The sequence below is a fragment of the Arvicola amphibius genome, chromosome 2 (genome assembly GCF_903992535.2).
Source record: "Arvicola amphibius chromosome 2, mArvAmp1.2, whole genome shotgun sequence".
Taxonomy (NCBI): Eukaryota; Metazoa; Chordata; class Mammalia; order Rodentia; family Cricetidae; genus Arvicola; species Arvicola amphibius.
Window position 1 is genome coordinate 185460591 of NC_052048.2, and position 26754 is coordinate 185487344.

A 26754-nucleotide genomic window follows, 5' to 3' on the forward strand; every position below is an offset into this window, starting at 1 on the left:
ATGTGTGTAACCTGCTTTGTGGGTGATAGAATCAAACCTCTGCAAGAGCAACAAGTGTTCTTAACTGCTGAACCATCTCTACAGCTACCTGTTTTTAAATTTAAAATATGTATTTTTTTGTTTGGGTACACACATGCACATACATGTGTGGATGTCAGAGGAAAACTATCTTTTTTCTCTTTTTATGTAGGTCTTGTTTTCTGGTTTGGCAGCAAATGCCTTTACCCACTGAGCCATCACTATTGGCCCTCAGAAGTTTAATGAATATTCTTAATGCTGTTTCTGTGAATAACCTAAGTTGTAAATAAGATTTAACAAATTGCTTTTCTTATTCTCTGTATTTACAGTCTTTTGCCATATTGGTTTTTCAATGATCAATAGCATTGAATGGTTATGCCATAGTTGATAAGATTTATAATTATGCCATTTGATGGTGTTATTGGTAGAATTTTTGGTGAGATTACAAATTAATGTTATAGTCAAGGCTTTAGTTAATTCTTTTTGATAACCTCTTTAAGATTCACATTTAAAATGAAAATAATTGACACCTTTTTAATAGCACTATGATTCTGCTCCATTGAGCACTAACAACAATCATTTTTAGTTGGAATAAGCTGATAACCTTGACATGCATGCTCCTAAATTAAATTACCAATAAGATGTTTGCTCTTTTGTATTTGCTCATCGCATACAGACTGTGCTGTTTGTCTTTTTTCTGTTTGTTTATTTGGTTTTGGTTTTTCTGTTTGTTTTTCAAGACAGGGTTTCTCTGTAGCTTTGGAATCTGTCCTGCAACTAGCTCTGTAGACCAGACTGGCCTCGAACTCAGAGATCTGCCTGCCTCTGCCTCACGAGGACTGGGATTAAAGGCGCGTGCCACCACTGCCTGGCTTGATTTGATTTCTTCAGGCAAATTGTTGTCACATAGTTGTACTTTATTCCCCTGCTCTGAAAGTATTCTTTGAGCAGAAAAGAGTGGTTATGATTTTAATTAGTGTCCTAGAGAAAAATTTCAAACTCAGACTGAGCTGTGAGAGGCAGCAGGATTCATTAAGGAGTAAGAGGCCATATACAGTAAAAGCCTGAGGAAAGATGAGCACATGAGCTTAGGACGGGAATTTCAATGGACCAAAAAGCACATGTCAGAAAATTATAAAAGAAAGATAGGTAGGCAGTCATAGTTAACATGCAGAAAGACTTTTGTCTTGTAATAAGGCTGTTTCTGAGGCAGGAGATTATAGAAAGTGGTATTTTTGAAATAGTCATTAGATGTGATAATGGTAAACTTAAGGGAAATGAGACAAACCAAGGGATTGAATACATTTGGGTCAAAACAATGGCCAGCTTTTTAGATCGGACAGAATGGGAAGGAAGTTGGAGGTGTGACTCAACTTTTAAACAAAGTCTCTTAAGAGAGACTTGAAGTAGAAATACTATTCTTGAAGCAGAAATAATCTTGGTTTTACCCCAGTTCTGGCAAAAATTAAAAAATTAAAACGGAGAGATTGATAAGGAAGGTAGAGAAGAAAGAAAATAAAAGAACAATGACAGACTTTGAAGGTCAAACTATTGAAGTATCGTTTAACTACAGCTTAACAGTTTAATTGTTTCCGTGTCAGTATGTATGCCAAACAGCATTTAGTTAGAATCACGTTTGGAAGCTATCCTGAAGGGAGGGCACTGCCTTAGAGGCATTGCTCATTATTCCAATGTAGCCCTTTCTCCCTCAAGCACCATTTTTTTTGCATTTAGGTTTTATTAAAGATACATTGCATTAAATGTATCAATCTTGGGTCTGGGTTGACAGCTCAGAGGTTAAGAGCACTGGCTGCTCTTCCAGAGGTTGTCAGTTTCCAACACCCACATGGTGGCTCACAGCCATATGTAATGAGATATGGGGCCCTCTTCTGGTGTGTAGGCATGTAGGCAGAACACTATATAAATAAATTTTTAAAAAATATATCAATCTTTAAACATTTAATTTGCATTGAAGTCCGCACTGTGAGAACTGGAGCTGAGTGACAGTAGATAGAGATTCACGTATTCCTTCCATCCTTTCTGCACAGCCCACTGCGGCTTAGAAGGAACATGTGTAGGCCCTTGTCAACAGTGTCATCTTCCGCTTCCTTTTCATGCATTCCTGTCCTCTATCCCTGACTACAAAGAGAGACAGGATGAGGAGATGGTGCAGGGATGCTTAAAAATCATAGTTAAATTTAAATCTGTAAATGTGAATATCCAAAATGAGGCTTGGAAACAGAACTTACATACTTTGTTCATGGTATTAGAAGAATACCTGCTTCCTGTTGAAACTGCTTATCCCAAGCTTATATGGAACTTTGAGTTCAAGTAACATTTTGTATTTGAGGTATAATGAACTCTATGCTGTGATCAGCTGGGGTCAAAGTAAAGTATAACTTGAATAATGCAATCTCTAAGAACTGGTTTGTTTTTGTTTAGAAACATTTCATTTAAAAATAATTATAGGTTCACAAGTTTCAAATACAGTAGAAGAAACTCTTATGCTCATCACCCAGCTAGATACTCACATAACTGCCATCAAAGCTGGAGAATAGATCTTGGCACAGCACACTTGAGAATAGGCTAGACAACAGATCTTGATCTGAATTACCAGTTCCCATACATGCTTGTTTTTCATATTCCTGTATGGTGCTTATGTGTGTAATTATATAACATTTAGATATAACTTTTTTTTTTTTTTTTTTTTTTTGGTTTTTCGAGACAGGGTTTCTCTGCAGCTTTTTTAGAGCCTGTCCTGGACCTAGCTCTTGTAGACCAGGCTGGCCTCGAACTCACAGAGATCCACCTGCCTCTGCCTCCCGAGTGCTGGGATTAAAGGCGTGCGCCACCACTGCCCGGCTAACATTTAGATATAACTTTAAGAGTAATTTTTGGGAACTGAAGTGTTGGTTCAGTGGCCAAGAACATGTAAGTGCTCTTGCAGAGCATCTGAATTTGGTTCCCGGCTTCCACATCAGGGAGCTCACGACTCTGTAATACCAGTTCCAGAGGATCTGATGCCCTCTTTTGGCTTCTGAGGGCACTTGCACATCATACATACATACATACATACATACATACATACATACATACATACACACACATATTCACACACAGGCAAATATACATAAAAACAAAAAGGAAGTCTTAAAAAATAAGAGGGCTGGAGAGACATGACTAAGTGGTTAGTTAAGATCCCTTGTTGATCTTACAGAGAATTCAGGTTAGGTTTTTGGCATGCATAATTAACTCCAATTTCAGGAAATCCAGTGTTCTCTTCGATTTCTGCCAGAAACCAAGCATGAACTTGTGCACATACGTATAAGCAGGCAAGACAGTCATACATGTAAGATAAAAAATTATTTTTAAAGAATTAATTTTTATTTAGTGTCTGCACATGAGCCACCTTCACAAGCAGGTGGCAAATGCAGAGGTCAGAGGATAACTCTGAGAGTGAATTCTCTCCTTATCTAGATTAGCTGTTTTTCTTTGCTTTTCTGGATACAGGGTTGCTCTATCTGTCTTATAACTCACTATATAGACCAGGCTGCCTTGAGCTCACAGAGATCTACCTGAATCTGCCTCCCAAATATGTGGATTAAAGGCGTGTACCACTGTGCCCAGCAAGAGTGACTGTTTTTTGATATATTCTTTGGCTTTGAAGAACACTGATCATTTATTTTGTAGCCTCACGACTGAAAAAGGGTTACAGGTTTTTGAAAGGAAGACTACAGAGTTGGAAGGTAATTTTCACTGTGTCAAAGATAGATGTCATCTATTTGTTTTACCATTGTTAGTGCTGACTGTGTGGTTGACAGTTTCCCACCATATAACCACTTTGTCTGGCTTGTACTTCAAGGAAGCAGTCACTAAGTGCAATATGCATGTGAGGTGTGGGGAGACCCAGTTGCCTACAGAAGGTTTCTCTATGAAAATTAATGTGAATTCTTCTACTAGGTCTTTTTTTAAATTTATGGAAGCAGTACAGGTATTGAATAAGTCTGATGTATCTATTTCTTCTTTGCAGGGTGGGAAAGCCCGTAAACACCGGAAGGATCGGCTACAAGATTTAATTGATATAGGCTTTGGCTATGATGAAACAGATCCATTTATTGATAACTCAGAGGCTGTGAGTAGTATATCTTTAATATAGCAGTAAGTTCTTGGCAGTAGAAGTCAAGACAAAGTAACTTAAAATATTTCAACATACCTTTATTTGTGCCTTTTAAAGCTGTTTTTATAGCTTGAAGTTTTTTTTTTTTAAATACTATAGATTTACATATGCTATCATAGGCCAGGTTTTGGCAAACTGTCTCTAAAGGACCATGTGGTAAATATTTTAGACTGTGGCCATCTGGTATCTGTTACAGCTATTTTCCTACTGTAGCATGTGAACAGTCATAGAGACTATTTAAGTGAATTAATGTGGCAGTGTTAAGAGTAAACTTTACTGATAGACTGTGAAATTTAAACTCATGTAATTTTCATGCATCATAAAATACTTAATCTGATGTTTTTCCTACCACTTAAAAAATGCAAAATTCATTTCTGGCAGTTGGGGTAACAAACTGTTAGGCTGAGCTAGTTCTGATTTGCCAATAAAGTAGTAGACCATTACATGTAGCTTTCTGTGTTTTCAGGTCCTGTGAGAATCTTTGAGACTAATAGTTGCTTATTTGCAGGTACATAGTTAGCATTAATTCCTGGAGAAATCATTGTTCTTGCCAAAACTGAGAAATAATTTTTGTTTGTTTGTTTGGTTGGTTTGGTTTTGCTAGTTTGGGTTTCTCTGTATAGTCCTGGCTGTCCTGTAACTCACTCTGCCTCCTGAGTGCTGGGATTAAAAACGTGAGCCACTGTCGCCCGGCAAGAAGTAAAGTTTTAAAAAAGTATAAAAGCGTAGTGTTGTACACTGCAGTCCCAGTGTGGTAAAGTAGACACAGAGAAATGAGAAGCTCAAGATCATTCTTGAGTACATAGCAAATTGAGGACATTTTGGGACCTGTTTAATATATGAGCCCCTGTGTACAAACACGAGCACACTGTTGGGCAGTGGTGGTACACACCTTTAATTCCCATGTTCAGGAGGCAGAGGCAAGCAGATCTCTGAGATCAAGGCCAATCTGGTCTACAGAGTAAGTTCCAGGATAGCCAGAGCTACAAAGAGAAACACTGACTTTAAAAAAAAAAAAAAAAAAAAAGCTGAGCTGGGCAAGCATCAAGGATGGAAAATATTGATATGCTTATCTTAATTTTTAAAAATTTTTATTATTTATGTGTTGTGTATGTGCTCAAGGCGGTCAGTGAGGTGTGAGCTTCCTGAAACTGAAGTTCCAGAAAGTCATGAGCTGCCTGATGTGGGTGCCACGGATTGAATTTGGGTTTTTTCTAAGAACAATATGTGTTTTTAAACACTGAGTCATTTCTCCAGCCTCCTGATATGCTTAACTACGATTTATTGAATTAGCATTTCTAGATATAAGACTATAACAGTAAATTTTTTGTTATTGGGATTTCTTTGGTTTTATTTTTATAGTTTTTAAAAGAATTATTTATGGAGATGGTTCAGTTGAAAAGGGACCTCCCATGAAAGCATGAGAACTTGAATCTGGATCTCCAGCGCCCACATAAAAGCTAGGCACTGCAGTGCGCAGCACTGGACAGGCAAATTCGGGGACTCACCAATCAGCCAGTCTGAAACAAACCTGAATTCCAGGTTCAGTGAGAGACCCTGTCTTGAAAAAAATGAGGAAGAGAGACTGAAGAAGATCCCTGACATAGAGCTCTAGTCTCCATACACTCATGCACAGGCGAGTGCACCCTCATATACACATATACAGTATACAATACATAAACAAATCAGTTATGCTTATAACTCAGCAATAAAGCACAAAATCAATATGAAGTACAAGGTAAAATATTCCCCAAATGTCATCCATCAGAAAGTAAACATGAAACTTCTTTTGTAGTCAAGAAATTCTGTATCTAATAAACATTCAACATGTATATCTTTGTAAAAAAATAAATATTAGTATTTTAAATATTCTTTATTGCAATTCAACATTTTATGGTATTTATACATTAGCTCATAGGTATGCTGATTTTAATGTGTACTTATTTAACTGATTTTAGTTAATGTAATTTTAATTCTCAGGGTTATGTGTTTGCAGGTAGTAGTGGTTGATCATCTTCCGTTGCATTCATCTACTTAAATAAATGTATATTTAGGTATTTTATAGAGTTTAAATATATGGTTGAGGCAGATTGCTAGCTATGGAATTCGTTAGTAATGATCATATACTGAATTTCTTTTTTGGGACGTATATTTTGAAATGATTTATAAAACGGGAGCCAGGTAGTTTTTTTGGCAGATCCCTAGAAGACAGACTTAGTTTGTTATTGTTGCATACCTTACTACAATGATGGTATCTTAAGCAACAGCCTTTATCACCGGTATGTTTTGATCAAATTTTGTAACTTTGGTTCTAGCATCTATTTTCTCTTATGAAAAGAAGATGAATTTAGGACACCATATAAGAGTTATTATTACTCTGTCTTGTAGCACATGAATTAAGGCTTGTCGTGTTGGTCAGGTCTATGTTATTCCATTTTTATCTGGATATTAGATTACTCTAATGTCTAGGATTATGATATCCTCTAGCGTAGCAGGAGGTCACTTGTTGGTTCCCAGCCACTTAACCCCGAAATAAAAACACAGAAACTGTATTATTTAAATCACTGTTTGGCCAATTAGCTCTAGCTTCTTATTGGCTAACTCTTACATATTTATTTAACCCATCTCCATTAATCTGTGTATCGCCACGTAACATTGGCTTACGAGCAAAGTTTCGTATGTCTGAGTCTGGTAGCAGCACCATGGTGTCTCTCTAGCTCCACCCTTCTTCCTCCCAGCATTAAGCCTAGCTTTCCCTGCCTACCTAAGTTCTGCCTTGTTATATATATGACCAAAGCAGTTTTTTGTTTTTTTTTTTTTTGTTTTTTTTTTGTTTTTGGTTTTTTTCGAGACAGTGTTGACAGTAGTTTCTAGAGCCTGTCCTGGAACTAGCTCTTGTAGACCAGGCTGGCCTCGAACTCAGAGATCCGCCTGCCTCTGCCTCCCAAGTGCTGGGATTAAAGGTGTGCGCCACCACCGCCCGGCTCAAGCAGTTTCTTTATCATTAATGGTAATCACAACACACAGAGGGGATTTCCACATGACTCTAGGATTATGATATCTTCTGCAGTGTGCAGTGATTACTTGGGGCATTCAGACAATGATACTAGTTAAAATTTCATGATTCGCAAATTAGTATAGGTTTCACATGGTGATACAGTCAGTACTTGGTTGCCTAGACGGTAACTGACAGTTTAAACTGGTAAGAGAGTGATTGGAATGATTGTCAGCATGATGCACACTGTATATCATGTTCACTTGTGGTATCTTAGCAAGTCATATTAGCAGTGTCCTTTAGAGTAGAGAGGCCTTGCCTTTACTAAAACTGTAAGCAATTGGCAAATTAAGACTGGAATGTTTCTGTCTAGAATATTGACTGTTATTTGGAACTCAGAGTAGAAGTCCTAGGTTCTAGGTTTATATAAGTTCCTAATTTGACATTTGATTAAGAAAACATACGTTAATGTCACCCAGTTTTCTGTACAATTACTATCTCCCAGAATTACTTTGAGATTCAAATAAAGTGAATTTAAATATAGAAAAGAGCTTTAACAAGTATCAAACATTCATAATAATGCTAATATGTAGATTTAAAACTCTGGCTTACCCAAAAGGAAATTCAGTAACGGAAATTGCATGTACTCATAATAGCTTTTTTAAGTTAATAAACTGTTAGAACAAGTTTTTATTTTTTAGTTTTGAGATGGGGTCTTATGGTACTATGTAGAGCAGGCCAGCCTCGAACTCACAGAGATCTTCCTACATCACCACACCCAGCTTCAACAGTTTTAGATTTACAACGAAACTGAACAGACAGTATAAAAAACTTCCATAGCCACCCTGACGCACACATACCACATACCCAACATATCCACCCTAAAAAGACAAAAACACACAAACATTCCTTTACTATCAACATACTGTACCAATGTGGTACACCCGTTAGAGTTGATGAACCTACACCAATACACTGCTGCCACCTAAGTTCATAGTTTGTGTCTGCCGGTATGATAGATTCTGTAGATCGAGACTAATGTTTACTGCTATATCTCCACCATTATAGTACCATGCAAAGTAGTTTCATTCTAACAGTTCTCTGTTCTCTGCCTGTTCATCCTTCCCATCCTCCTGATCTCTGGCAACCTCTAATGTCTTCAGTTTCGACTTTTTTGGGGGGGGGGAATGTGTCTAAGATAGGGTTTCTCTGTGTAGCTACGGCTGTCCTAGAACTTGCTCAGTAGACCAGGCTGGCCTTGAACTCAGAGATCCTCTTGCCTCTGCTTCCCAAGTACTGGACTTAAAGACATCACCACTAGCCAGCTCAGTTTTGACTTTTTATTTAAGACTACTTTATAGTGGAAACCATATAGTAGACTTTTCATCAATAATGTTTTAATATCATTTGTAGTATTTAAATAAAGTACTATTCAGATTTAAATTTGCAACTAATACATGAATTATGTATCAATTTAGACCATGTGACTAGAGGTTATTTTATTATTATGTGTATGAGTGTTTTGCCTGTGTGTATCACAACATGCATACTTGATGTCTGTGGAGGTCAGAAGACATAAGATCCTTTGGGACCACAGTAATAGTTGTGAGCCACCATGTGAGTCCTGGGGATCAGATCTGTCACATTAGTGCTCTTAACTGCAAAGACATCTCTCCAGGCCTGACTATATTTCAAAGAAAACAAAATCAAGTAGAAAAGGGTCTAACATAGATGATGCCATTTTCATTGTGTGTGTACATGCTAGGTTTTGAGATGTATTTATTTATTTATTTATTTATTTATTTATTTATTTATTTATTTTGGTTTTTTGAGACAGGGTTTCCCTGTAGTTTCTAGAGCCTGTCCTGGAACTAGCTCTTTTAGACCAGGCTGGCCTCGAACTCAAAGATCCGCTTGCCTCTGCCTCCCGAGTGCTGGGATTAAAGGCGTGCGCCACCACCGCCCAGGTTGGAGTACAGAAAATTTGAAAGCTGCTATTTTAATAAGAATGAATTTTGTAGGTATAAGTTGATTTCTACAGTTAGTAACCTTTTGTCTTTGCTCTTTTAAAAATCACCTAGTTCATCTCAGCAATCAGGGCAGAGACAAATTTCTCTGAGTTCAAGGCCAACCCGGTGTTACAGAGTAAGTTCCAGGACCGCCCCCTCTCCTTGAAAAAACAAACAAAGCTGGTAATCCCAGCAGAGGCAGGAGGATCTCTGTGAGTTTGAGACCAGCCTGGTCTATGAGAGCTAGTTCCAGGACAGACTCCAAAACCACAGAGAAACTCTTATCTCGAAAAACCAAACATTTTTTTTTTTTTTTAGTTTTTTTCAAGATGGAGTTTCTCCATGTAAGAAAAATTAAAAACTTCCTTCTAGCTATTTTGAAATACAAAGATCGTTAACGAGTATCTCCCTCATTCCTTTCTGCCCTCATCCCAAACCTCTAACATTGTACTCTGTACCTTTTTGAACCTGACATACTTAGAGTCCATATACAAAGGATAGTGTGTGATACTGATCTCTCTGTGCTGGCTCATTTCCTTACATATTGCAAGTGTCTTATTCTTTAAGACAGGGTCTTGCTCTCTAGCTCTAGTTGTCCTGGAACTCACTATATAAACCTGGCTGACCTTGAACTCAGAGAATCCATCTACCTCCACCTCCCTAGTGGTGGGATTAAAGGCATATGCCACCATGCCCAGCTCTGACTTTCTTTTACAGTGTCAAATAATGTTTTGTGGTATAAATAAATATATCACATTTTAATATTTCATTCATTTACTGATGGACACTTAGGTTGCTTAGTGTTTTGGCTTTTACAAATGATGCTGCTGTAAGCACAGAAGCATCACATTTCTTTGGCATACTGATTTCATGTCTTTTGGGAGTGTGCCCTATAGTAGGATTGCAGCATTTGCAGTTAGTATTTAAGGAAATTGTCAGTAAATGCTATTCTTTGACATGTTTTTATAATTATAGACAAGAGAATATATTTGAAACTTTTTTTGCTCTAGTATGACGAATTAGTCCCTGCTTCTCTAACAACAAAATATGGAGGCTTCTATATCAACACTGGCACTCTTCAGTTTCGCCAAACGTCAGATACTGAAGAAGATGATATTACAGATAACCAAAAGCACAAACCTCCCAAGGTGAGTTTGACGTCTCATCAGTAAGGAGAGCATAGAATTAATGTTATATACTTTTTGTTTTATTTTGTTTATATTTTTGCTATGCTAAAATTTGAGCCTGGGAGTTCTTATTTATTTATTATATATACAACATTCTGTCTGTGTGTATGCCTGCAGGCCAGAAGAGGGCACCAGATCCCATTATAGATGGTTGTGAGCCACCATGTGGTTGCTGGGAATTGAACTTGGGACCTTTGGAAGAGCAGGCAATGCTCTTAACCGCTGAGCCATCTCTCCAACCCCCAAGAAATAAAGGGAAAAGATGAACTGCCCAACGTGGGGCTCGAATCCACGACCCTGAGATTAAGAGTCTCATGCTCTACCGACTGAGTTAGCCGGGCGTTCTGGGAGTTCTTATATGCTAAATAAGCATTCTTCTAAGTTACACCACCAGACCAAGATATTTTTTGATTATTCCTTTTTCATTATTATTATATGTGTATATATGATGAGTATGGGCATATGTATACCATACCATACTTTTAAGAATTGGATTTCTCCTTCCACTGTGAGCTCTGGGGATTGTACTCAAGCCATTAGGCTTGCATGGCAAGCAGTTTTACCTGCTGAACATTGGCCCCAAAAAGATCCTTTTTTTTTTTTTTTAATGTCTCATTATAGCCCTGGCTGTCCTGGAACTCGCTGTATAAATCAAGATTGTAGCACAAATAATAAAAACCCAGAGACAGATATTGGGGTTCAATCTGAAGATCAGCAAAGCAAAGCAGCCAAACCACTAGACACTAGAGAGCTCTTAACCTCTATGAAATCTTCAGACTGAAAGAGAGTGAGTTCCCGTCCCATCCATCCTTATAGTCCTCTCTAGAGTAAAAGGCTTGCAACACCACCTCTATGACTAACTAGTATGGCTGCTCGGATTAGAGGTGTGCCACTGCCTGGCCTGTATGGCTGACTAGTGTGGCTGTTTTGCATTCTAGTCTTCAGGCAAGCCCTATTTATTAAAATACAAATGAAATATCATTACACAGGCTGGCCTTAAACTAACAGAGATTACCTGCTTCTGCCTTATGAGTGCTGGAATTAAAGGCATGTACCACCACACTTGGCCTCAGGTTAGATATTTTGAATATTATTTGTGCCACAACTGTGGACATAAGGAAAAGTAAAATACTATTGTTTAGTGAAATTTTACTTAATTATATCTTTAAAACTATGTTGCTGTGGGCAGGGGCTATGGCTTAATGGTAGAGTGCTTACTTCCCATGTACAAGGCCCTGGAATTGATCACTACACTATTTAAAAACAGACACACACAGTCTTTAATCACAGCATCTGAGAAGCAGAGGCATGAGGATCTTAGTGAGTTCAAGGTCAGCCTGGTCTACATAACCAGACAGTGCTATAGTGAGACCTTGTCTCCAAAACTTAAAACAACAAAACAGGCAAACAAACAAGAAAGTAGGATTTTCTATAGAAGAACCTTTCATAACCTTTAACTTCCCTCAGATTTAATTTGTAAAGACTTCTGTTGTTGTACTATAGCTGAGAAATGAATGTTGTTCATAGGTGTTTTCTGCTGTGGGGTCAGAGACTTTATTTGTACCAGAATAATCAAAATTCTTATTTAAACTGTAAACTCTAAGGCCCCAGTGAGCTGAATCAAAGTCACAGTTGAGAGACTGGTGATGGCTCAACTCATCTCACCCGAAGTTGGATTCCCAGTGCCTATCTAAAAGTCTAGCATGGAGGCACACATCTGCAGTTCAAACACTGAAGAGGCACAGACAAAAGGATATCTGGGCTTGCCCACTAACCAGTCTAGCTGAATTGGTGAACTCCATGTGCAATGAGAATCCTGTTTGAAATAAGATAGCGAACAGTGAGGAAGACACCCATGTTCTCCCTTTGGCTTCACAGGCATCATCACTCACACACTGAAACACACACACAACAGTGGCACCGAAAACATCGAGCCCCAAGACCTTATACTTTGACCAAGGAATTCTAGCAGACACTGTAACAGACCACTGCCTTGTACTCTACTGCTAACCTCAAAGGGGAAAAATCCGGATAAATGACATATTCTCTTATCGTTTTGCAGGTTCCCAAAATAAAAGAAGATGATATTGAGGTAAAGAAGCGGAAGCGGAAAGAGGAAGGGGAAAAAGAGAAGAAGCCAAGGAAAAAAGTGCCCAAACAACTGGGGTATGCTAAATTAAGCCTAATAGGAAATTAGCATCACAATATTATGGTTTCCTTTTAGAAATATATATTCACCACTAATGTATTTAGTTGTCTAATTTGATAATGACCTTCTGCATTTTAATAATATTGTGGTACTATTAATAAACAGGAGGCTTTGTCGTCTTAGAGACTTGGTGTTTCAGTTGCACTTACAGATTTTTCATTGGCTGTCTTGTTTATTACAAGTTTTTAATCTTGAAGAACCAGTTCAAACCAAATGAGGTGGCACAAATGTGTATTTCTAGAACTTGGGAGGTTGAAGCAGTAGTTGAAGGCCGTCCTGAACTGTGTATGTAAGGGTTTGAGGCCAGCATAGGCTGTGTGAAACCTGTCACATATCCAGAAGATGTTGGAGACGGTGCTATCATGAAAGTGTAATCTAATACAAAACTAAAAGGACGATTTTGTTCTGCCATCTCTCACTGGATTATTTTAATTATTTTATTCATTGACATATGGGATTAACTTTTAAAATGACACAGCCTAACTGGTCTTTTTCCTTTACAGAGTTGTGGCTCTCAATTCACACAAGTCTGAAAAAAAGAAGAAGCGATATAAAGATTCCCTTTCTTTGGCTGCCATGATACGAAAATTTCAAAAAGAGAAGGATGCATTAAAGAAGGAATCTACCCCTAAAGTCCCTGTGACCCTAACTACTTCCTCTCTGACCAAGCCCTCTTGTGCTGCTACAGCCCTGGGGGATGACATCTCGGACTTAGGTCTGAACAGTGCTGATCCAGACCTCCCTATTTTTGTTAGCACAAATGAACATGAATTGTTTCAGGAAGCTGAGAATGCCCTCGAGATGCTAGACGACTTTGACTTTGACAGATTACTGGATGCTGCTTCTGATGGTAGCCCGCTCTCTGAGTCAGGGGGAGAAAATGGAAACACCACTCAACCCACCTTAACCTCTCAGGTTCTACCCAAGGTGGTACCTACACTTCCAGATGGTCTACCTGTGCTCCTTGAGAAACGCATTGAGGACCTTCGTGTAGTAAGTGTAATGATGCTCTTGGTTTTTATTCACTGAACAAACATATAGTTTAAAGTTTTCAACAAAAACAACCCACAGTCACAACAATTTATTTTCCATAGACTCTTACAGACATTGGATTATATATATATATATATTAATATATAATATTTATATATTATTATAAATATATGATATATATATTATCCAAATATATATTTGGTTTTTCAAGACAGAGTTTCTCTGTATCTTTGGAGCCTGTCCTGGAACTCACTCTATATACTAGGCTGTACTCAAACTCACAGAGATCCGCCTGCCTCTGCCTCCTGAGTGCTGGGATTAAAGGTGTATGCCACTACCACCTGGCTTAAGTAGATTCAGTTTTAACATGGCTATACTATACACTTGCTTTTGTTTTCTTCTAGTGCTAAGGATAGAGCCTAATGTTGTGTGCTTGTTAGATGGTCACTCTACTACTCATTGTAAGCTCTGTAGTTGATTCTTTTTGTTTCAGTTTACCTTATAAATTTCTTCTTCATATTTGATTTGTGTGTGTGTGTGTGTGTGTGTGTGTGTGTGTGTGTGTGTGTGTGTGTGTGTGCGCATGCACCCATATGTTTATAGTGCACATGTGGAGGTCAGAGGACAACTTGCAGGAATCCATTCATTCCCAACATGTGGGTTTTGGAAATCAAACTCAGGTTGTCAGGCTTGGTAGCAATTGCTTTTACCACTGATCCATCTTACAAACCCAACCTTACAAATAACATTTTATATAGATTTCATAATAAAATTTTTTAGGATTTATTTTATGTGTATGAAGTGTTTTGCTTACATGTGTATCTGTATATTAGGTATATTCTTGGTGCCCACAGATCCCCAAGAACTGGAGTTATAGGCAGCAATGACATGCCACTGTGTGGGTCCTGGGAATTGAACCTTAGTCTGATGTAAGAGCAACCAATGCTCTCAACTGCTGAGCCACTACTCCAGTCCCTCCTAATAAAATTTTTATTAGCTGCAGACACATGCAAAGAAAACAGTGTAGAGAAAGGAGTGAATATTGTGTTGTGGACATGTACTTGGACTTGATTGCTTCAAACTATTTTCACATAGTTTTATTTTGTTAATTATTTTTGCAGTTCCAAGGAATCAAGTCCTCGACTTCATATATCCTAGGCAAGAGTTCTACCTCTAGCCGGGTGGTGGTGTCTTCATGCCTTTAATCCCAGTACTCGGGAGGCAGAGGCAGGCAAATCTCTGAGTTTGAGGCCAGCCTGGTCTACAGAGCAAGTTCCGGGACAACCAGGGCTACACAGAGAAACCTATTTAGGAAAAAAGAGAGAGTTCTACTACTGAGTGACATTACGAGCCCCTAGTTATTTTATGATCTACTCTTCTAGCTAATCAGCAATTATAGTAAGCAATAGTTCTTTCCCCCCGTGATAGCTGTCATGGGTTTCTCCTCATACTTGAACTCATTTGCTAGTTTGATTAGCTACAAACCCAGTCTCACACATACCACCTTTATCTAAGGTATAGAATATTTTGTGTTCAATTTTGGCAGACTTTGCTTAAATTTAGCCAGGCAGCTGCTAGCCAGCCAGGTACAGTGTAGGACATACAGAATGAAACAAAGGTAAAAAGCCCTGAGGCGCGAAACGTAGATGAAGAGAAACAGGTTAAATTAATTAAATTACAAGATCTAGCTAGAAATGGGCATAAGATAAGGCTGCACATTCATAATTAATAATACACGATTTGGGAGCTGGTTGGTGGCCCAAAAGAAAGCTTTTTACAATACCTATGAGTTCTTTGTGCTTTACTTTGAAATATTAGACAGTGCTTTTTCTTCAGGAGATAAAATTTTTCCTGAGCTCACACATTTGTGTTTTCCTGATAAATAGCTTCTTGATGTTCATTTTTTGCTTTGTAATGAGTAAGTATCCTTTTATGATAAACCTTTTGACTTAAATTTCTCCTTTTTTCTCAGGTTTCATTTTCATTCTGGCTTTCTTTGTATATGAATATTTCCTCTGAATATGCTTAATATTCATTCTAGAAATATTCTTGGAGATTTGACTTTTCTATCTAAAGCATGTCAAATACTTAGATAGCTTGGTATAGATGACTCTGGTTTGCTTACGTTCTTGTATCAGCTCTGTCCAGCCAGTCAGTGTGCATCTTATGATTCCTGATGGAACTGTGTCTTTGACTTCCTCAGTCTATTTATCATAAGTGATGGCAGAGTTTCCAAGTTAAAAACTCTTTGCCTCTGGTCACCAAGTTAAGAGGAAATACTGTGTGGCAATGTTATTTTCAAGCTTATAGTTTGTGCTTATTCCTTGATATTTTTTTTCATTGCTCTCAATTATGTAGAAACCAAACTACTGCTGTCATCCAGTGTCTGCTCTGTGGCAGTTTTGCAGTTTACAAAGGCCTTAATCTAAATCTTGGCTGCATAACTTTTTTTTGATTGATTGATTGATTTATTATGTATACAGTGTTCTGTCTGCGTGGATGCCTGCAGGCCAGAAGAGAGCACCATATCTCATTACAGATGGTTGTGAGCCACCATGTGGTCACTGGGAATTGAACTCAGTACCTCTGGAAGAGCAGGCAATGCTCTTAACCTTTGAGCCATCTTTCCAGCCCTTGGCTGCATAACTTACTAGCAATTTGATTTGGGGGCATTTTGCATAACCCTTCTAAGTTTGCAGCTCCTTATTTTTAAGATTAGGGGATGTACTACCAACTTCTGGCTATTTATGCAGATTCTATATGATAATGAGTATAAAGTATAGACTAGAGTAGAAGAATACAAAGAAGGTTTATAGACTCACCCTACCAACAAGGACTTTATAGGAAACAGAAATAATCTTGTTTTTAAAAATTGTGTTTTGAGGGCTAAGAGTTTAGCTCAGTGTTTGGGAATTTACCTAACATGTAAAGCATCCTGGTTTCACTCATCACAGGAAAGGTAATGTGGGCTCTACTATTGCCTGGCATTTTTGTTTAGAAAGATACATATTTGTGACATTGAATATTAAGTCTGATTTTTGCCTAAGTCTAATTTTGAATCACATTTAGCATTTAAGATTATAAAGTTTAAAATGGACATAATAACAGGATTCTGTAGAAATCTTTAGGTGGGGGTGATAATCTGGAATCTGATTCAGGAGGGCTGCCACACTCAAACTATAGCCTGGGTTACATGGGGAGCCTATGGCTTAAAATAAATAAGTGTGTGTGTGTGTGTGTGTGTGTGTGTGTGTGTGTGTGTGTGTGTTTGAATGAGAGAAAGATCTTTATGCATTTCACTCAAAGGCCATGTCTGTTTTGTACGTTAGGCTTCTTGGCAAGCATTGTATCTATCACAAGATTGACACTCAGTTTCCAGCTTTATACTTTTCATGGCCTCTGATGACGATCAAGTCTAGAAATAGGCAGCGCTAATGCATTTTCACATTGCTTCTCTTTTTAAGTATAGTATTTCCCTGTGGTTATTAGTTAAATGGCTCTTGGGAAACTGTGCTATCTCAAGTGGTACTGTTAGTTCCATGTGCCATCATGCCATACTAATTCAATGTATGCTTTGTTTTTGAAAAAATTCTTGGGTCTCACTTTGCCTTTTGTTTCTCTGAACAAGAGCCTAGCCCTGTTGTCACTTGACTTTAGCCCAGTGGCACTGATTTTGAGTGTCCAAGTGCTTTTCAAGCCACACGTGTGTGTTAGTTATTACCAACTGCAGCAGACATACGTGATAGCCTGTTTGATTTGAATCTCAAATGGCTTTGCCTGACTGGGTCAAAATTTGTGGTATTTTACTGATAAAATAAAATAATAGTAAAATACTATACTACTGATAGTAGTAGTAGTATTGTTGTTGTTAGATAATTTATGTCAGTAACTGTTTATTGTGAATTGTGTTGTCTGTTTTCCTTATGTTTCTCTAGGCTGCCAAACTTTTTGATGAAGAAGGAAGAAAAAAATTCTTCACACAAGATATGAATAATATTCTTCTGGAGTAAGTGATTTTTAATCTCAATAATATACTTGCAAAGCATTTGTGAGGTCCTAAATTCAAGTCGTTTTTTGAAATAAAAGAGTACAAATGAAAAAACCTCACAGGCTGCTGAGGCTGTAGTTAGTTGGTAGAGTGCTTGCTTAGCATGCTGGAAGCCCTGGATTTGCATAAACTGAGTGTGATTTGGTACACCTCTATAGTCCCAGCATTTTGGAGATGAAGAATGAATAGTTGAAGATCATCCTCAGCTACATTGTGGGTTCAAATCCAGCCTGGACTACTTGACACTCTATCTCAAATGAATTAATAAACAAATAATACAAATTTTGTAGAGGGTGGTGGTGTATGCCTCTAATCCCAGCACCAAGAGGTTGAGTCAAGAGAACTACAAGTTTAAGTATGTGAATTAGGAGGGGCTGAAGATAGAGTTCAAATAGTACAGTTCTTGCCTTTAATTTACAAGATCTGGATCAGATTACCCTGGACTGCATAAAACTTACTGGATATGGTACCTATTTTCCCAGCACTACAGAGATGGAGGCAGGAGGACCAGAAAATTCAAGGTCATCCTCAGGAATAATATTAAGTTATAGAGTTATGGACTAGCCTGGGCTATATGAAACTTTTTCTTTAAAAAAAAAAGCTACATGCATACACACAGTTGACCTGTGAAAATCATTATCCATGGTTCAATGGATAAGGTGCTTCCCACCAAATCTGATGACCTGAGTTTGATCCCTGGGACCCACATGGTTGGAGGACAGAACCAAGTCTACAATTTGCCCTCTGACCTCCTTGGGTACTTCATGGTACCGTATGTATACACACACATGTAATATTTTAAAATATTTTTGTTTTTTGAATTTTTTTTAATTGGTATTTATTGAGCTCTACATTTTTCTCTGTTCCCCTCCCCACTTCAACTGTCTCCCAAGGTCCCCATGCTCCCATTTACTCAGGAGATCTTGTCTTTTTATACTTCTACTTCCCATGTAGATTAGATCTATGTAAGTCTCTCTTAGTGTCCTCATTGTTGTCTAAATTCTTCAGGATTATGGTTTGTAGGCTGGCTTTCTTTGCTTTATGTTTAAAAACCACCTATGAATGAGTACATGTGATAATTGTCTTTCTGTGTCTGGGTTACCTCACTCAAAATAATGTTTTCTAGGTCCTTCCATTTTCATGCAGAATTCAAGCTATTGTTATTGTCTAGGGGTGTCCGCGTGAAAAGAGATGGGTTTATGCTGGCAGGTGATCCTATCTACAGTGGCTGGAGTGTTAGGAATTTCCTTTGGATGGTCTGCTCCTGGGTGGTGCCATCTTATGGCTTTTCTGGGGACCCAGTGCTGCCTGGACCCCATGCATGACCAGTCTGCCCTGGGCTCCGTTATGTGTGGCCAAGCTGGCCTAAACCCCAAAAGTTCAAGGTAGAAATATTGGATCCAGGCATGGAGCCCAGGCATGGTGGTGACGCACACCTGATCCCAGCACTTGGGAGGTAAAGGCAGATCGATCTCTGAGCTTGAGGACAGCCTGCTCTACAAAGTGATTTCCAGGACAGCCAGGACTACACAGAGAAACACTGTCTTGAAAAACCAAAGAAATCTTGGATGTTTATATGGAAACTATAGAAATCAGATTAGGAGAAAAAGATCAAGGTTCATATATGACATGAATTTTTTTTAAAGATTTATTTATTTATTATGTATACAACATTCTGCCTCCATGTATGCCCGCACGCCAGAGGAGGGCGCCAGATCTCAGTACAGATGGTTGTGAGCCACCATGTGGTTGCTGGGAATTGAACTCAGGACCTCTGGAAGAGCAACCAGTGCTATTAACCTCTGAGCCAACTCTACAGCCCCCCTGAATTATTTTTAAATGAGCAGATTTTTAGGTTTATCAATTTTACACTCAGAGTTTGATATTAATAAAGCTGCATTTTTGAAGGTTGTAGCCAAATAAAGTGTACTTGTAAATGGATGTCTCATAGGCTTAAACTGTTGGTTATAGGATTTAAGAATGGAGTTGAATGCAGGCAGAACTAGGCAAAATGTGATAGTAGATTTTACATGTATAATGAAAATAATAGGTCTGCTCTGGCATTTTATAATGTCAGGAAGACACAAGCAAATAGTGTTGCTGTGACTCCTGTTTTCTAAATACATAATAGAGATATTTGATATAAAAGGGTGTTATTTTCAGTACTTACAGCTAGTTATAATCTGTTATACTTAAAAAGTAGGCTCAAACAGAGCAGTGTGTTTCCCGTGGAGTGGCGCAAGAGTTCTTGGTTTGGGCCCTGATTTTCAGTTGAATGCATGTGCTTGAAAGAGGTGCATAACTCTTATCGGCTGCCACCTTGATGGCTGCTTTTAAGCTCCAGAAACACCAGACAGTGCAGCTGTTGCTCATCAGAGTTGTCCCAGATTCCATAATCTCATCTCACTAGCCATTTTCTTCTTTCCCCTTGCACTAGATGAACTCTTTCCTCTCCCTCTTCCCCTCGCTCCCTTCTTTCCATTTCACTCTATCCCCTCCCCCCAGAGTCAGGAGCCCCATCCTGTACTCTGGCAGCACAGGTAAACACTGTTAGAGTTCTGTCCCTGTCTGCCACAAACAAATCTCTGAATTGCGGAGCCATCTACTTTGGTTTCTTCTTAGAAGATGTTTTTATTTTTATTTTATGTGTATGGGTGTTTTGTCAGCACATATGTAACTGCACCATGCATGTGCCTAGTGCCCAAGGAGGCCAGAAGAAAGCATCAGATCCCTTGAAATTAGAGTTACAAACAATTGTTAGGCACCATATGGTTACTGGGAATCAAACCCTGGTCTTCTGGAAGAGGGTCACTGCCCTTAACTGCTGAATCATCTCTCTCTCTCTCTCCCTCCCTCCCTCCCTCCCTCTCTCTCTCCCTCCCTCCCCCCCTCTCTCTCTCCCTCCGTCCCTTCCTCCCTCCCTCTCTCTCTCTCTCTCCTCTCCTCCCTCTCTCTCTCTCTCCACACACACACACACACACACACACGCACACACACACACACCATCTACAGAGTTGAAGTTTTTCCTTTAGAGTCACTTTATTGTTTTTGGCCTTTTTTTCTCTACCCTAAATCCACATTCCTTCCTCTTCTGGACAGAGTACCTGTTGTAATAAATAGCGTGTGTAATCCCATAGCATTACCCAGGTGTATTGGCCTTAACCATTTCTTCCTTTTGTTGAGGAGAAAAAGATAAATTTCTTGGTTCACCATTTTTTTTCCATAGTTGAATTTGACCTGAATGAACAAGTCTACAATATGCTCACTTGATTTTCTTCCCTGTTCCCTGAAGCAGGCATTTCAAATAGAGAACGAGCTTCTGGCTGCCTCTGGTCCACTCAGATTGTACTGGGCATGATTCTGTTTACTGAACACTCCCTATGAGAGAGACCTCCATGCCATCTCCTTGATGCTCTTTGAATGAGCATTGACTTGAATAGCAGTATACAGAGGACTTAGCAGTTGATTTCTCCTCAGGAAGTCAGTTTTCCCGCATCTGAGTTAACCTTTTTGGAAACCAGTAACTTTTAAAACTGTCTCCTTGAGTCAGTCTAGACTTTTGTGGCTTCTCTTAGTACTTGGAGAGTTTGTATTTTATCTTCAGTTTCAACTAACTTTTTTTTTTCTTTCAAGACAGGGTTTCTCTGTAGCTTTGGAGCCTGTCCTGGAACTAGCTCTTGTAGACCAGGCAGGCCTCAAACTCACAGAGATCAGCCTGCCTCTGCCTCCCGAGTGCTGAGATTAAAGGTGTGCGCCACCACCACCTGGCACTTCTTTACTTTTAAAAGAGGAATTGAGATAGAGAAGAGAAAAATGTTAGTCCCACTAAATGAGAGTAAAGACCAATGAACAAAACTTTTTGGTCAATTTTTTTTATTTTTATTGAGCTCTACATTTTTCTCTGGTCCCCTCCCTGCCTCTCTCCTCCCTCCTTCAACTCTCCCCCAAGGTTCCCATGCTCCCAATTTACTCAGCAGACCTTGTCTTTTTCTACTTTCCATGTAGATTAAATCTATCTTAGTCTTTTTTAGTGTTCTTTTTGATCAAATTAAGCAAGCTTTAACTTTTGTCAGACAGGACTGTCTCCCTAAAGCCAGGTTTGAGAAAAATAGCATCGAACATAGGAGAAAGTGGGGCTTTATATAGCCCAAAAGACTTCAAGGCTAGGGAGTTTCCAAGGGTTTTTTTAGGTTACATAGGAACTTGGTAGAATGTCTCAAAATTATTTGGCAGAACATCTTAATCAGGGTGGAGGTCAGGTGTGGAACATGTCAAATTCCAGAAAAGGGTGAAGACATGCTCAAATTTAAGTTTTACAGAAAACAAGAAGGAACTTATTTTGACCCTGTAGCAAGATTCCAAACTTAAGATGGAGTCAGGCTGAAGTATCAAAAAGAAATTGCTACTAGACAAAGATTTAACATTTAGTTTTCTACCCCCAAAAGGGAAGTGAGAACTAATCATTTACAATAAATAAGTAAACTATTAAATAACAGCTGTGTCACAGGCGTAAAAGGGAAACAAAGATGAAGAAATTATCATGTGCACATAGCTGGTGTAGAGGGCCCTTGCCCTTCGGGTACTTTAAAGGAGAGTGCTGTAGGAACTCTGGGACTATAGTTTCAGAAATACCTGCCTGTGCTTGTTTGCTTTCTTCCTTTTCTGTTTTTGTTTTTGCTTTGTTTATTTTTTCAAGACAGGGTTTCTCTCTATGTATTCTTGACTGTCCTGGAACCTGCTTTGCAGACTATTCTGGCCTCGATTTCAGAGGTCTGCCTGCCTCTGCCTCCCAGGTGCTAGGATTAAAGGTGTGTGACACCACCGCCTGGCTGATTTCTGGCTTATATATAGGTGCTATATAAAAAGAATTTTATGATGTTTACTATTGTGTGTTTTGTTTTGTTTGTGGTCAGCATCGAGTTACAGCTACAAGAACTAGGCCCTGTCATTCGTAGTGGTGTCTACTCCCATCTTGAAGCATTTGTGCCATGTAATAAGGAAACCCTGGTAAAACGTCTAAAGAAGCTACATCTTAATGTCCAGGTAAGTGGAAGAATAGTACCTAGATCTTCGATTTTGTAACCAGTAAACATGTTTGCTCAGAATCTTTGCACATTCATCACTTTGTAGTCCTGTTATATGTGTTTAATAACCATTGGGTATTTATTACTAAAGGTGATTAAGAGCCTCTTCTTTGGGGCTGGCGAAACGGTTCAACCAGCTCTTGTTGAGCAAGCCTGATAAAATTGTCCTCTGAATTCCAGAAATTTTCCACAGCATAAACAACTCCATAGATAACCCTAACACACAATTTAAAAAAAAATTACATCAACAGTTGATAGCTTTAGATGAAAAGTACTGATTCCGAAGGGATGGATTCTTTGTCTATAAAGTCAATGTAGTGGGTACAAAAACCAGAATTCTTTATTAAGGCACCAATATCTGTTAACAAAGACTTCTTTTGAGTTGAAAAATTATAGTTCCTTCTTGATTCCAAGCAGGTTAATGAACAAAAAAATTGTGTTTCTGTCTCATTTTGTGTCTTTCCTGGCAACTTTAGATATTGACAATTGGAACCAAAATTCAAATGACAAAAATTGGTAACTGATAAAATAGAGCTAGAAGTAGAAAAACTTTTTAGTGGGTGTTTTCTTTGCTTTTTGTTTTGTTTTGTTTTGTGACAGGGTCTTACTTTGTGGCCGTGACTTGACTGGCCTAGAGCTCACAATGTACAGTAGATTTCTGTCAAACTCAGAGATCCACCAGCAGTGCAAAGGTATGCACCATCATACCAGCCCAGAAAAACACCATTTTGTGTAGTATAAAGCCCCCTTTCCCCCCTTTTTGAGGAGGTATTTTGTCCTAGACTAGCCCAAATAGAGCAGGGTTTACATTTGGGTACTAGGATTGTAGGCCTTCATCACCTTGCCTGTTTTCGTTGGTTTATGTTTTTAATTTTCATTTTCTGTTTGGGTGTTCTGCTTATATGTACATCTGTATACCATGATTGTTCATGGTTCTCACAGAGGCCAGAAGAGGGTATTGGCTCCCCTGGAACTGATGTTAAGGATTGTGGTTAGCTCCATGTGGGTTCTGGAAACAGAATCTGGATAGCCCTGGCTGACCTGGAACTGGCTATATAGACTAGATGGCCTGTCTGCCTTTACCTCCTGAGTACTGAGATTAAAGGCATGCACAACCATGATTGGCCTCACCTCACCTGGTTTTATGTTTTTCCAGGAATCAAACCTAGGACTTAATGCATGTTAAGCAAACTTTCAACCAACTGAGCTACATCCCCAGCACCAGATCATAAAATATTTAGGGCCAGCTATAGTAGTGCACTCCTTCAATCCCAGCACTCAGAAAGCAGAGCCAAGCAGATCTGGCAGCTTGCGGCCAGCCTGGTCCATATAGTGAGCTCCAAGATAGGCAGAGCTACTTAGTAAGACCCTGCCTCAAAAAAAGATAACAAAAATAACAACAAAATAAAATACTTTCAGAGAAACATCTGAGGTTTCAAGTTTGATGTTATTTAATATCCCATTGGCTGTGAGAAAAAGGCATCATCTTTCTTGTCTTTGTTGTCTTTATATAAGTTCTGTCACCCCACTTAGATCCATGGTATTAGGAACTTCATAGAAATATAAACAAACTGTTCTCTTCTCTATCTTGCTTTCTAACACCATGTTGTACTTCAGCTGTATGTTGACATATAGTAGAAATCCATTTCTACTGATGTGTCTATAGCTCTCTACCTTATAAGTGTGTCTCATTTAGTTTCTCAGTTTCACTGTTGATGGATATTTGAAATTTCCCAGGGTCATCTTAACTAGATAATTCTTCAAGAAATCTTGATAATAAGTGTTAAGATTTTTTTATTCCAGATACCATTACATGCTTAGTTTATTAATTAGTATCTATGGCATAGGTTTCTAGTCATAATTTTTATGTTCTAAATACATCTTTTATCAAAAGGTGTAATGACTTGTTAAGGGTTGGGGGTATAGTATAGCTTAGGTAAAGACTTGCTTAGTATGTCTGAATCTCTTGAATTCAATCTACATTATAAAAAGCAAAATCCTTTTGCTTTAGTGAAGAAAGAATTAAGATATTTCTGGGCCTATGACAATGATGAAGGTTTTAAGCACTTAAGTATATGTTATTTGTAAGATGAAAATGCTGTTGGCTGACTTGAGCTGTCAGATACAAAATTCTTATTTTCGGGCCGGGCGGTGGTGGCGCACGCCTTTAATCCCAGCACTCGGGAGGCAGAGGCAGGCGGATCTCTGAGTTCGAGGCCAGCCTGGTCTACAAGAGCTAGTTCTAGGACAGGCTCTAGAAACTATGGGGAAACCCTGTCTCGAAAAAAACAAAAAAAAAACAAACAAAAAACAAAAATTCTTATTTTCCTTTCTATGTTGAACCCATATGGAAAAGAGTTTCTCAGTTTCCTCTTTCTTTTGGACTTTAAGTTTTGCTTGCATCATAAGTAATAATTGCTAGCGGTAACTGGGAGAACAGGATGCCCGCATCCTGTTGGTAGTCACCAGAGCAGATTGCGTGTTGTAGTATTTAAGAGTAGTGTCTTCCTTGGCTATATCTCAACACCAGGAGTTAAACAGTAGTCTGGGCAATATCAGTCCCATTTTCTATTTTTATTATAATTCATTCATAAAGCTTATTGGCCAAAACTTGGACTCATTCTTAAGAATATGAAGGAACACTGTTTCTGGGGCAGCAGGCAAAAACTGGGACTCTGCTTGGTGTAGTGGAAAACACAGTCAATATAATTTTTCTTCCAGTGTACCTTTGACAAGTCGGGGTTGTAGAAGAAATGTCATGTTAGATAACATTTCAGGTCTATAATCAGTATGTAAAATGTGATTTTACCTATTGAAGTTCTACTTATAGAGTAAGTTTTGTTATATTTGAAAAAAAAAAACCCTCCAAATATATTCCCCCCCCCTTCAGGATGATCGTTTAAGGGAACCTCTGCAAAAATTGAAGTTGGCTGTTAGCAACGTCATGCCCGAACAGCTGTTTAAATACCAGGAGGACTGCCAGGCTCGCAGTCAAGCCAAGTGTGCCAAGTATGTACCTCTGCTTTGGGCTGGTTTTAGAATTGACAGTGACATTTGGTTGATATTCTTTTTTTTGCTTTGTTTTGTTTGTTGTCATTTTTTTTTTTTTTTGGCCCTTTGCTTTTTTTGAGACACGATTTCTATGTGCAGACCTGGCTGTCATGGAACTCAGCTGTGTAGACCAGGCTGGCCTCAAACTCACAGAGATCCACCTGCCTTTGCCTGCTGATCATTGGATTAAAGGTGTACTCTGCTTAGTTGCTGTTCTTAAGTAGTCCTCATTCTCTAGACACCATGTATACAGTTAAAATGATGTAATCAAATATTTTCTGAGTGATGTGTCACTTCCCACTCAACTGCTTTTGCTGTCAAAAGCAAAAGGCTTTGTCTGGTTAGTGTATAGATGCGAACAAAACAAGAGCCAAGGGAGGCATAATGGATGTGCCTGTAATAGCAGCAATTAGGATTTTTCAGCAGAGTGATCAAGGTTCTAGGCTAGCCTAGGCTTCATGCTGAGACCTTGTCTCAAAAAAATAAATAAATAAAAATAAAAAATAAAAAAGCTAAAACCTAATGCTGCTTAAGGCATTTCACATCTTGAGCAATTATACTAAGCTAGGACTGGACACAAAACGTTTGATCTAAAGGCTGAGCATTTGCCCCTCTATATTATAGTTCAGAGGCCTTATTTACTCATCCACTTGATGCTGGCTCTACATTCACAATATCATGTGGAAATATTGCTCCCTGTTTGTTCTGTCTCAAGTAAACATTTGGATGAGCAACTGAAGTATTTAAGGGCTATATGTTCGTGGATTCTGGGTTAAAACTGTTTAATAAAGTGTTATTCATTTTTTAGGGTGCAAGCAGATGAAGAACGGGAAAAAAATGGATCTGAAGATGATGATGATGAGAAACCAGGGAAACGAGTCATAGGCCCACGAAAGAAATTCCACTGGGATGACACCATTAGGTGAGCTTTCTTAGTCTTCATTTATAGGCAAAGAAATGAGAAGAATCCCCAGAAGTGGAGG

At 38.6% G+C, this 26754-nt stretch overlaps 1 protein-coding gene across 1 annotated transcript in view; it reads left to right on the top strand.

The window, feature by feature from the left end:
- Ubn2 (ubinuclein 2) overlaps positions 1-26754 on the top strand; it is a 67177-nt gene that overhangs the window by 11974 nt on the left and 28449 nt on the right. The window contains 8 exon segments of the mRNA XM_038321037.1: positions 4049-4150; positions 10210-10347; positions 12449-12552; positions 13099-13588; positions 17524-17594; positions 22550-22679; positions 25611-25729; positions 26580-26693. Of these exon segments, the coding sequence (XP_038176965.1) occupies positions 4049-4150; positions 10210-10347; positions 12449-12552; positions 13099-13588; positions 17524-17594; positions 22550-22679; positions 25611-25729; positions 26580-26693 (1268 nt within the window).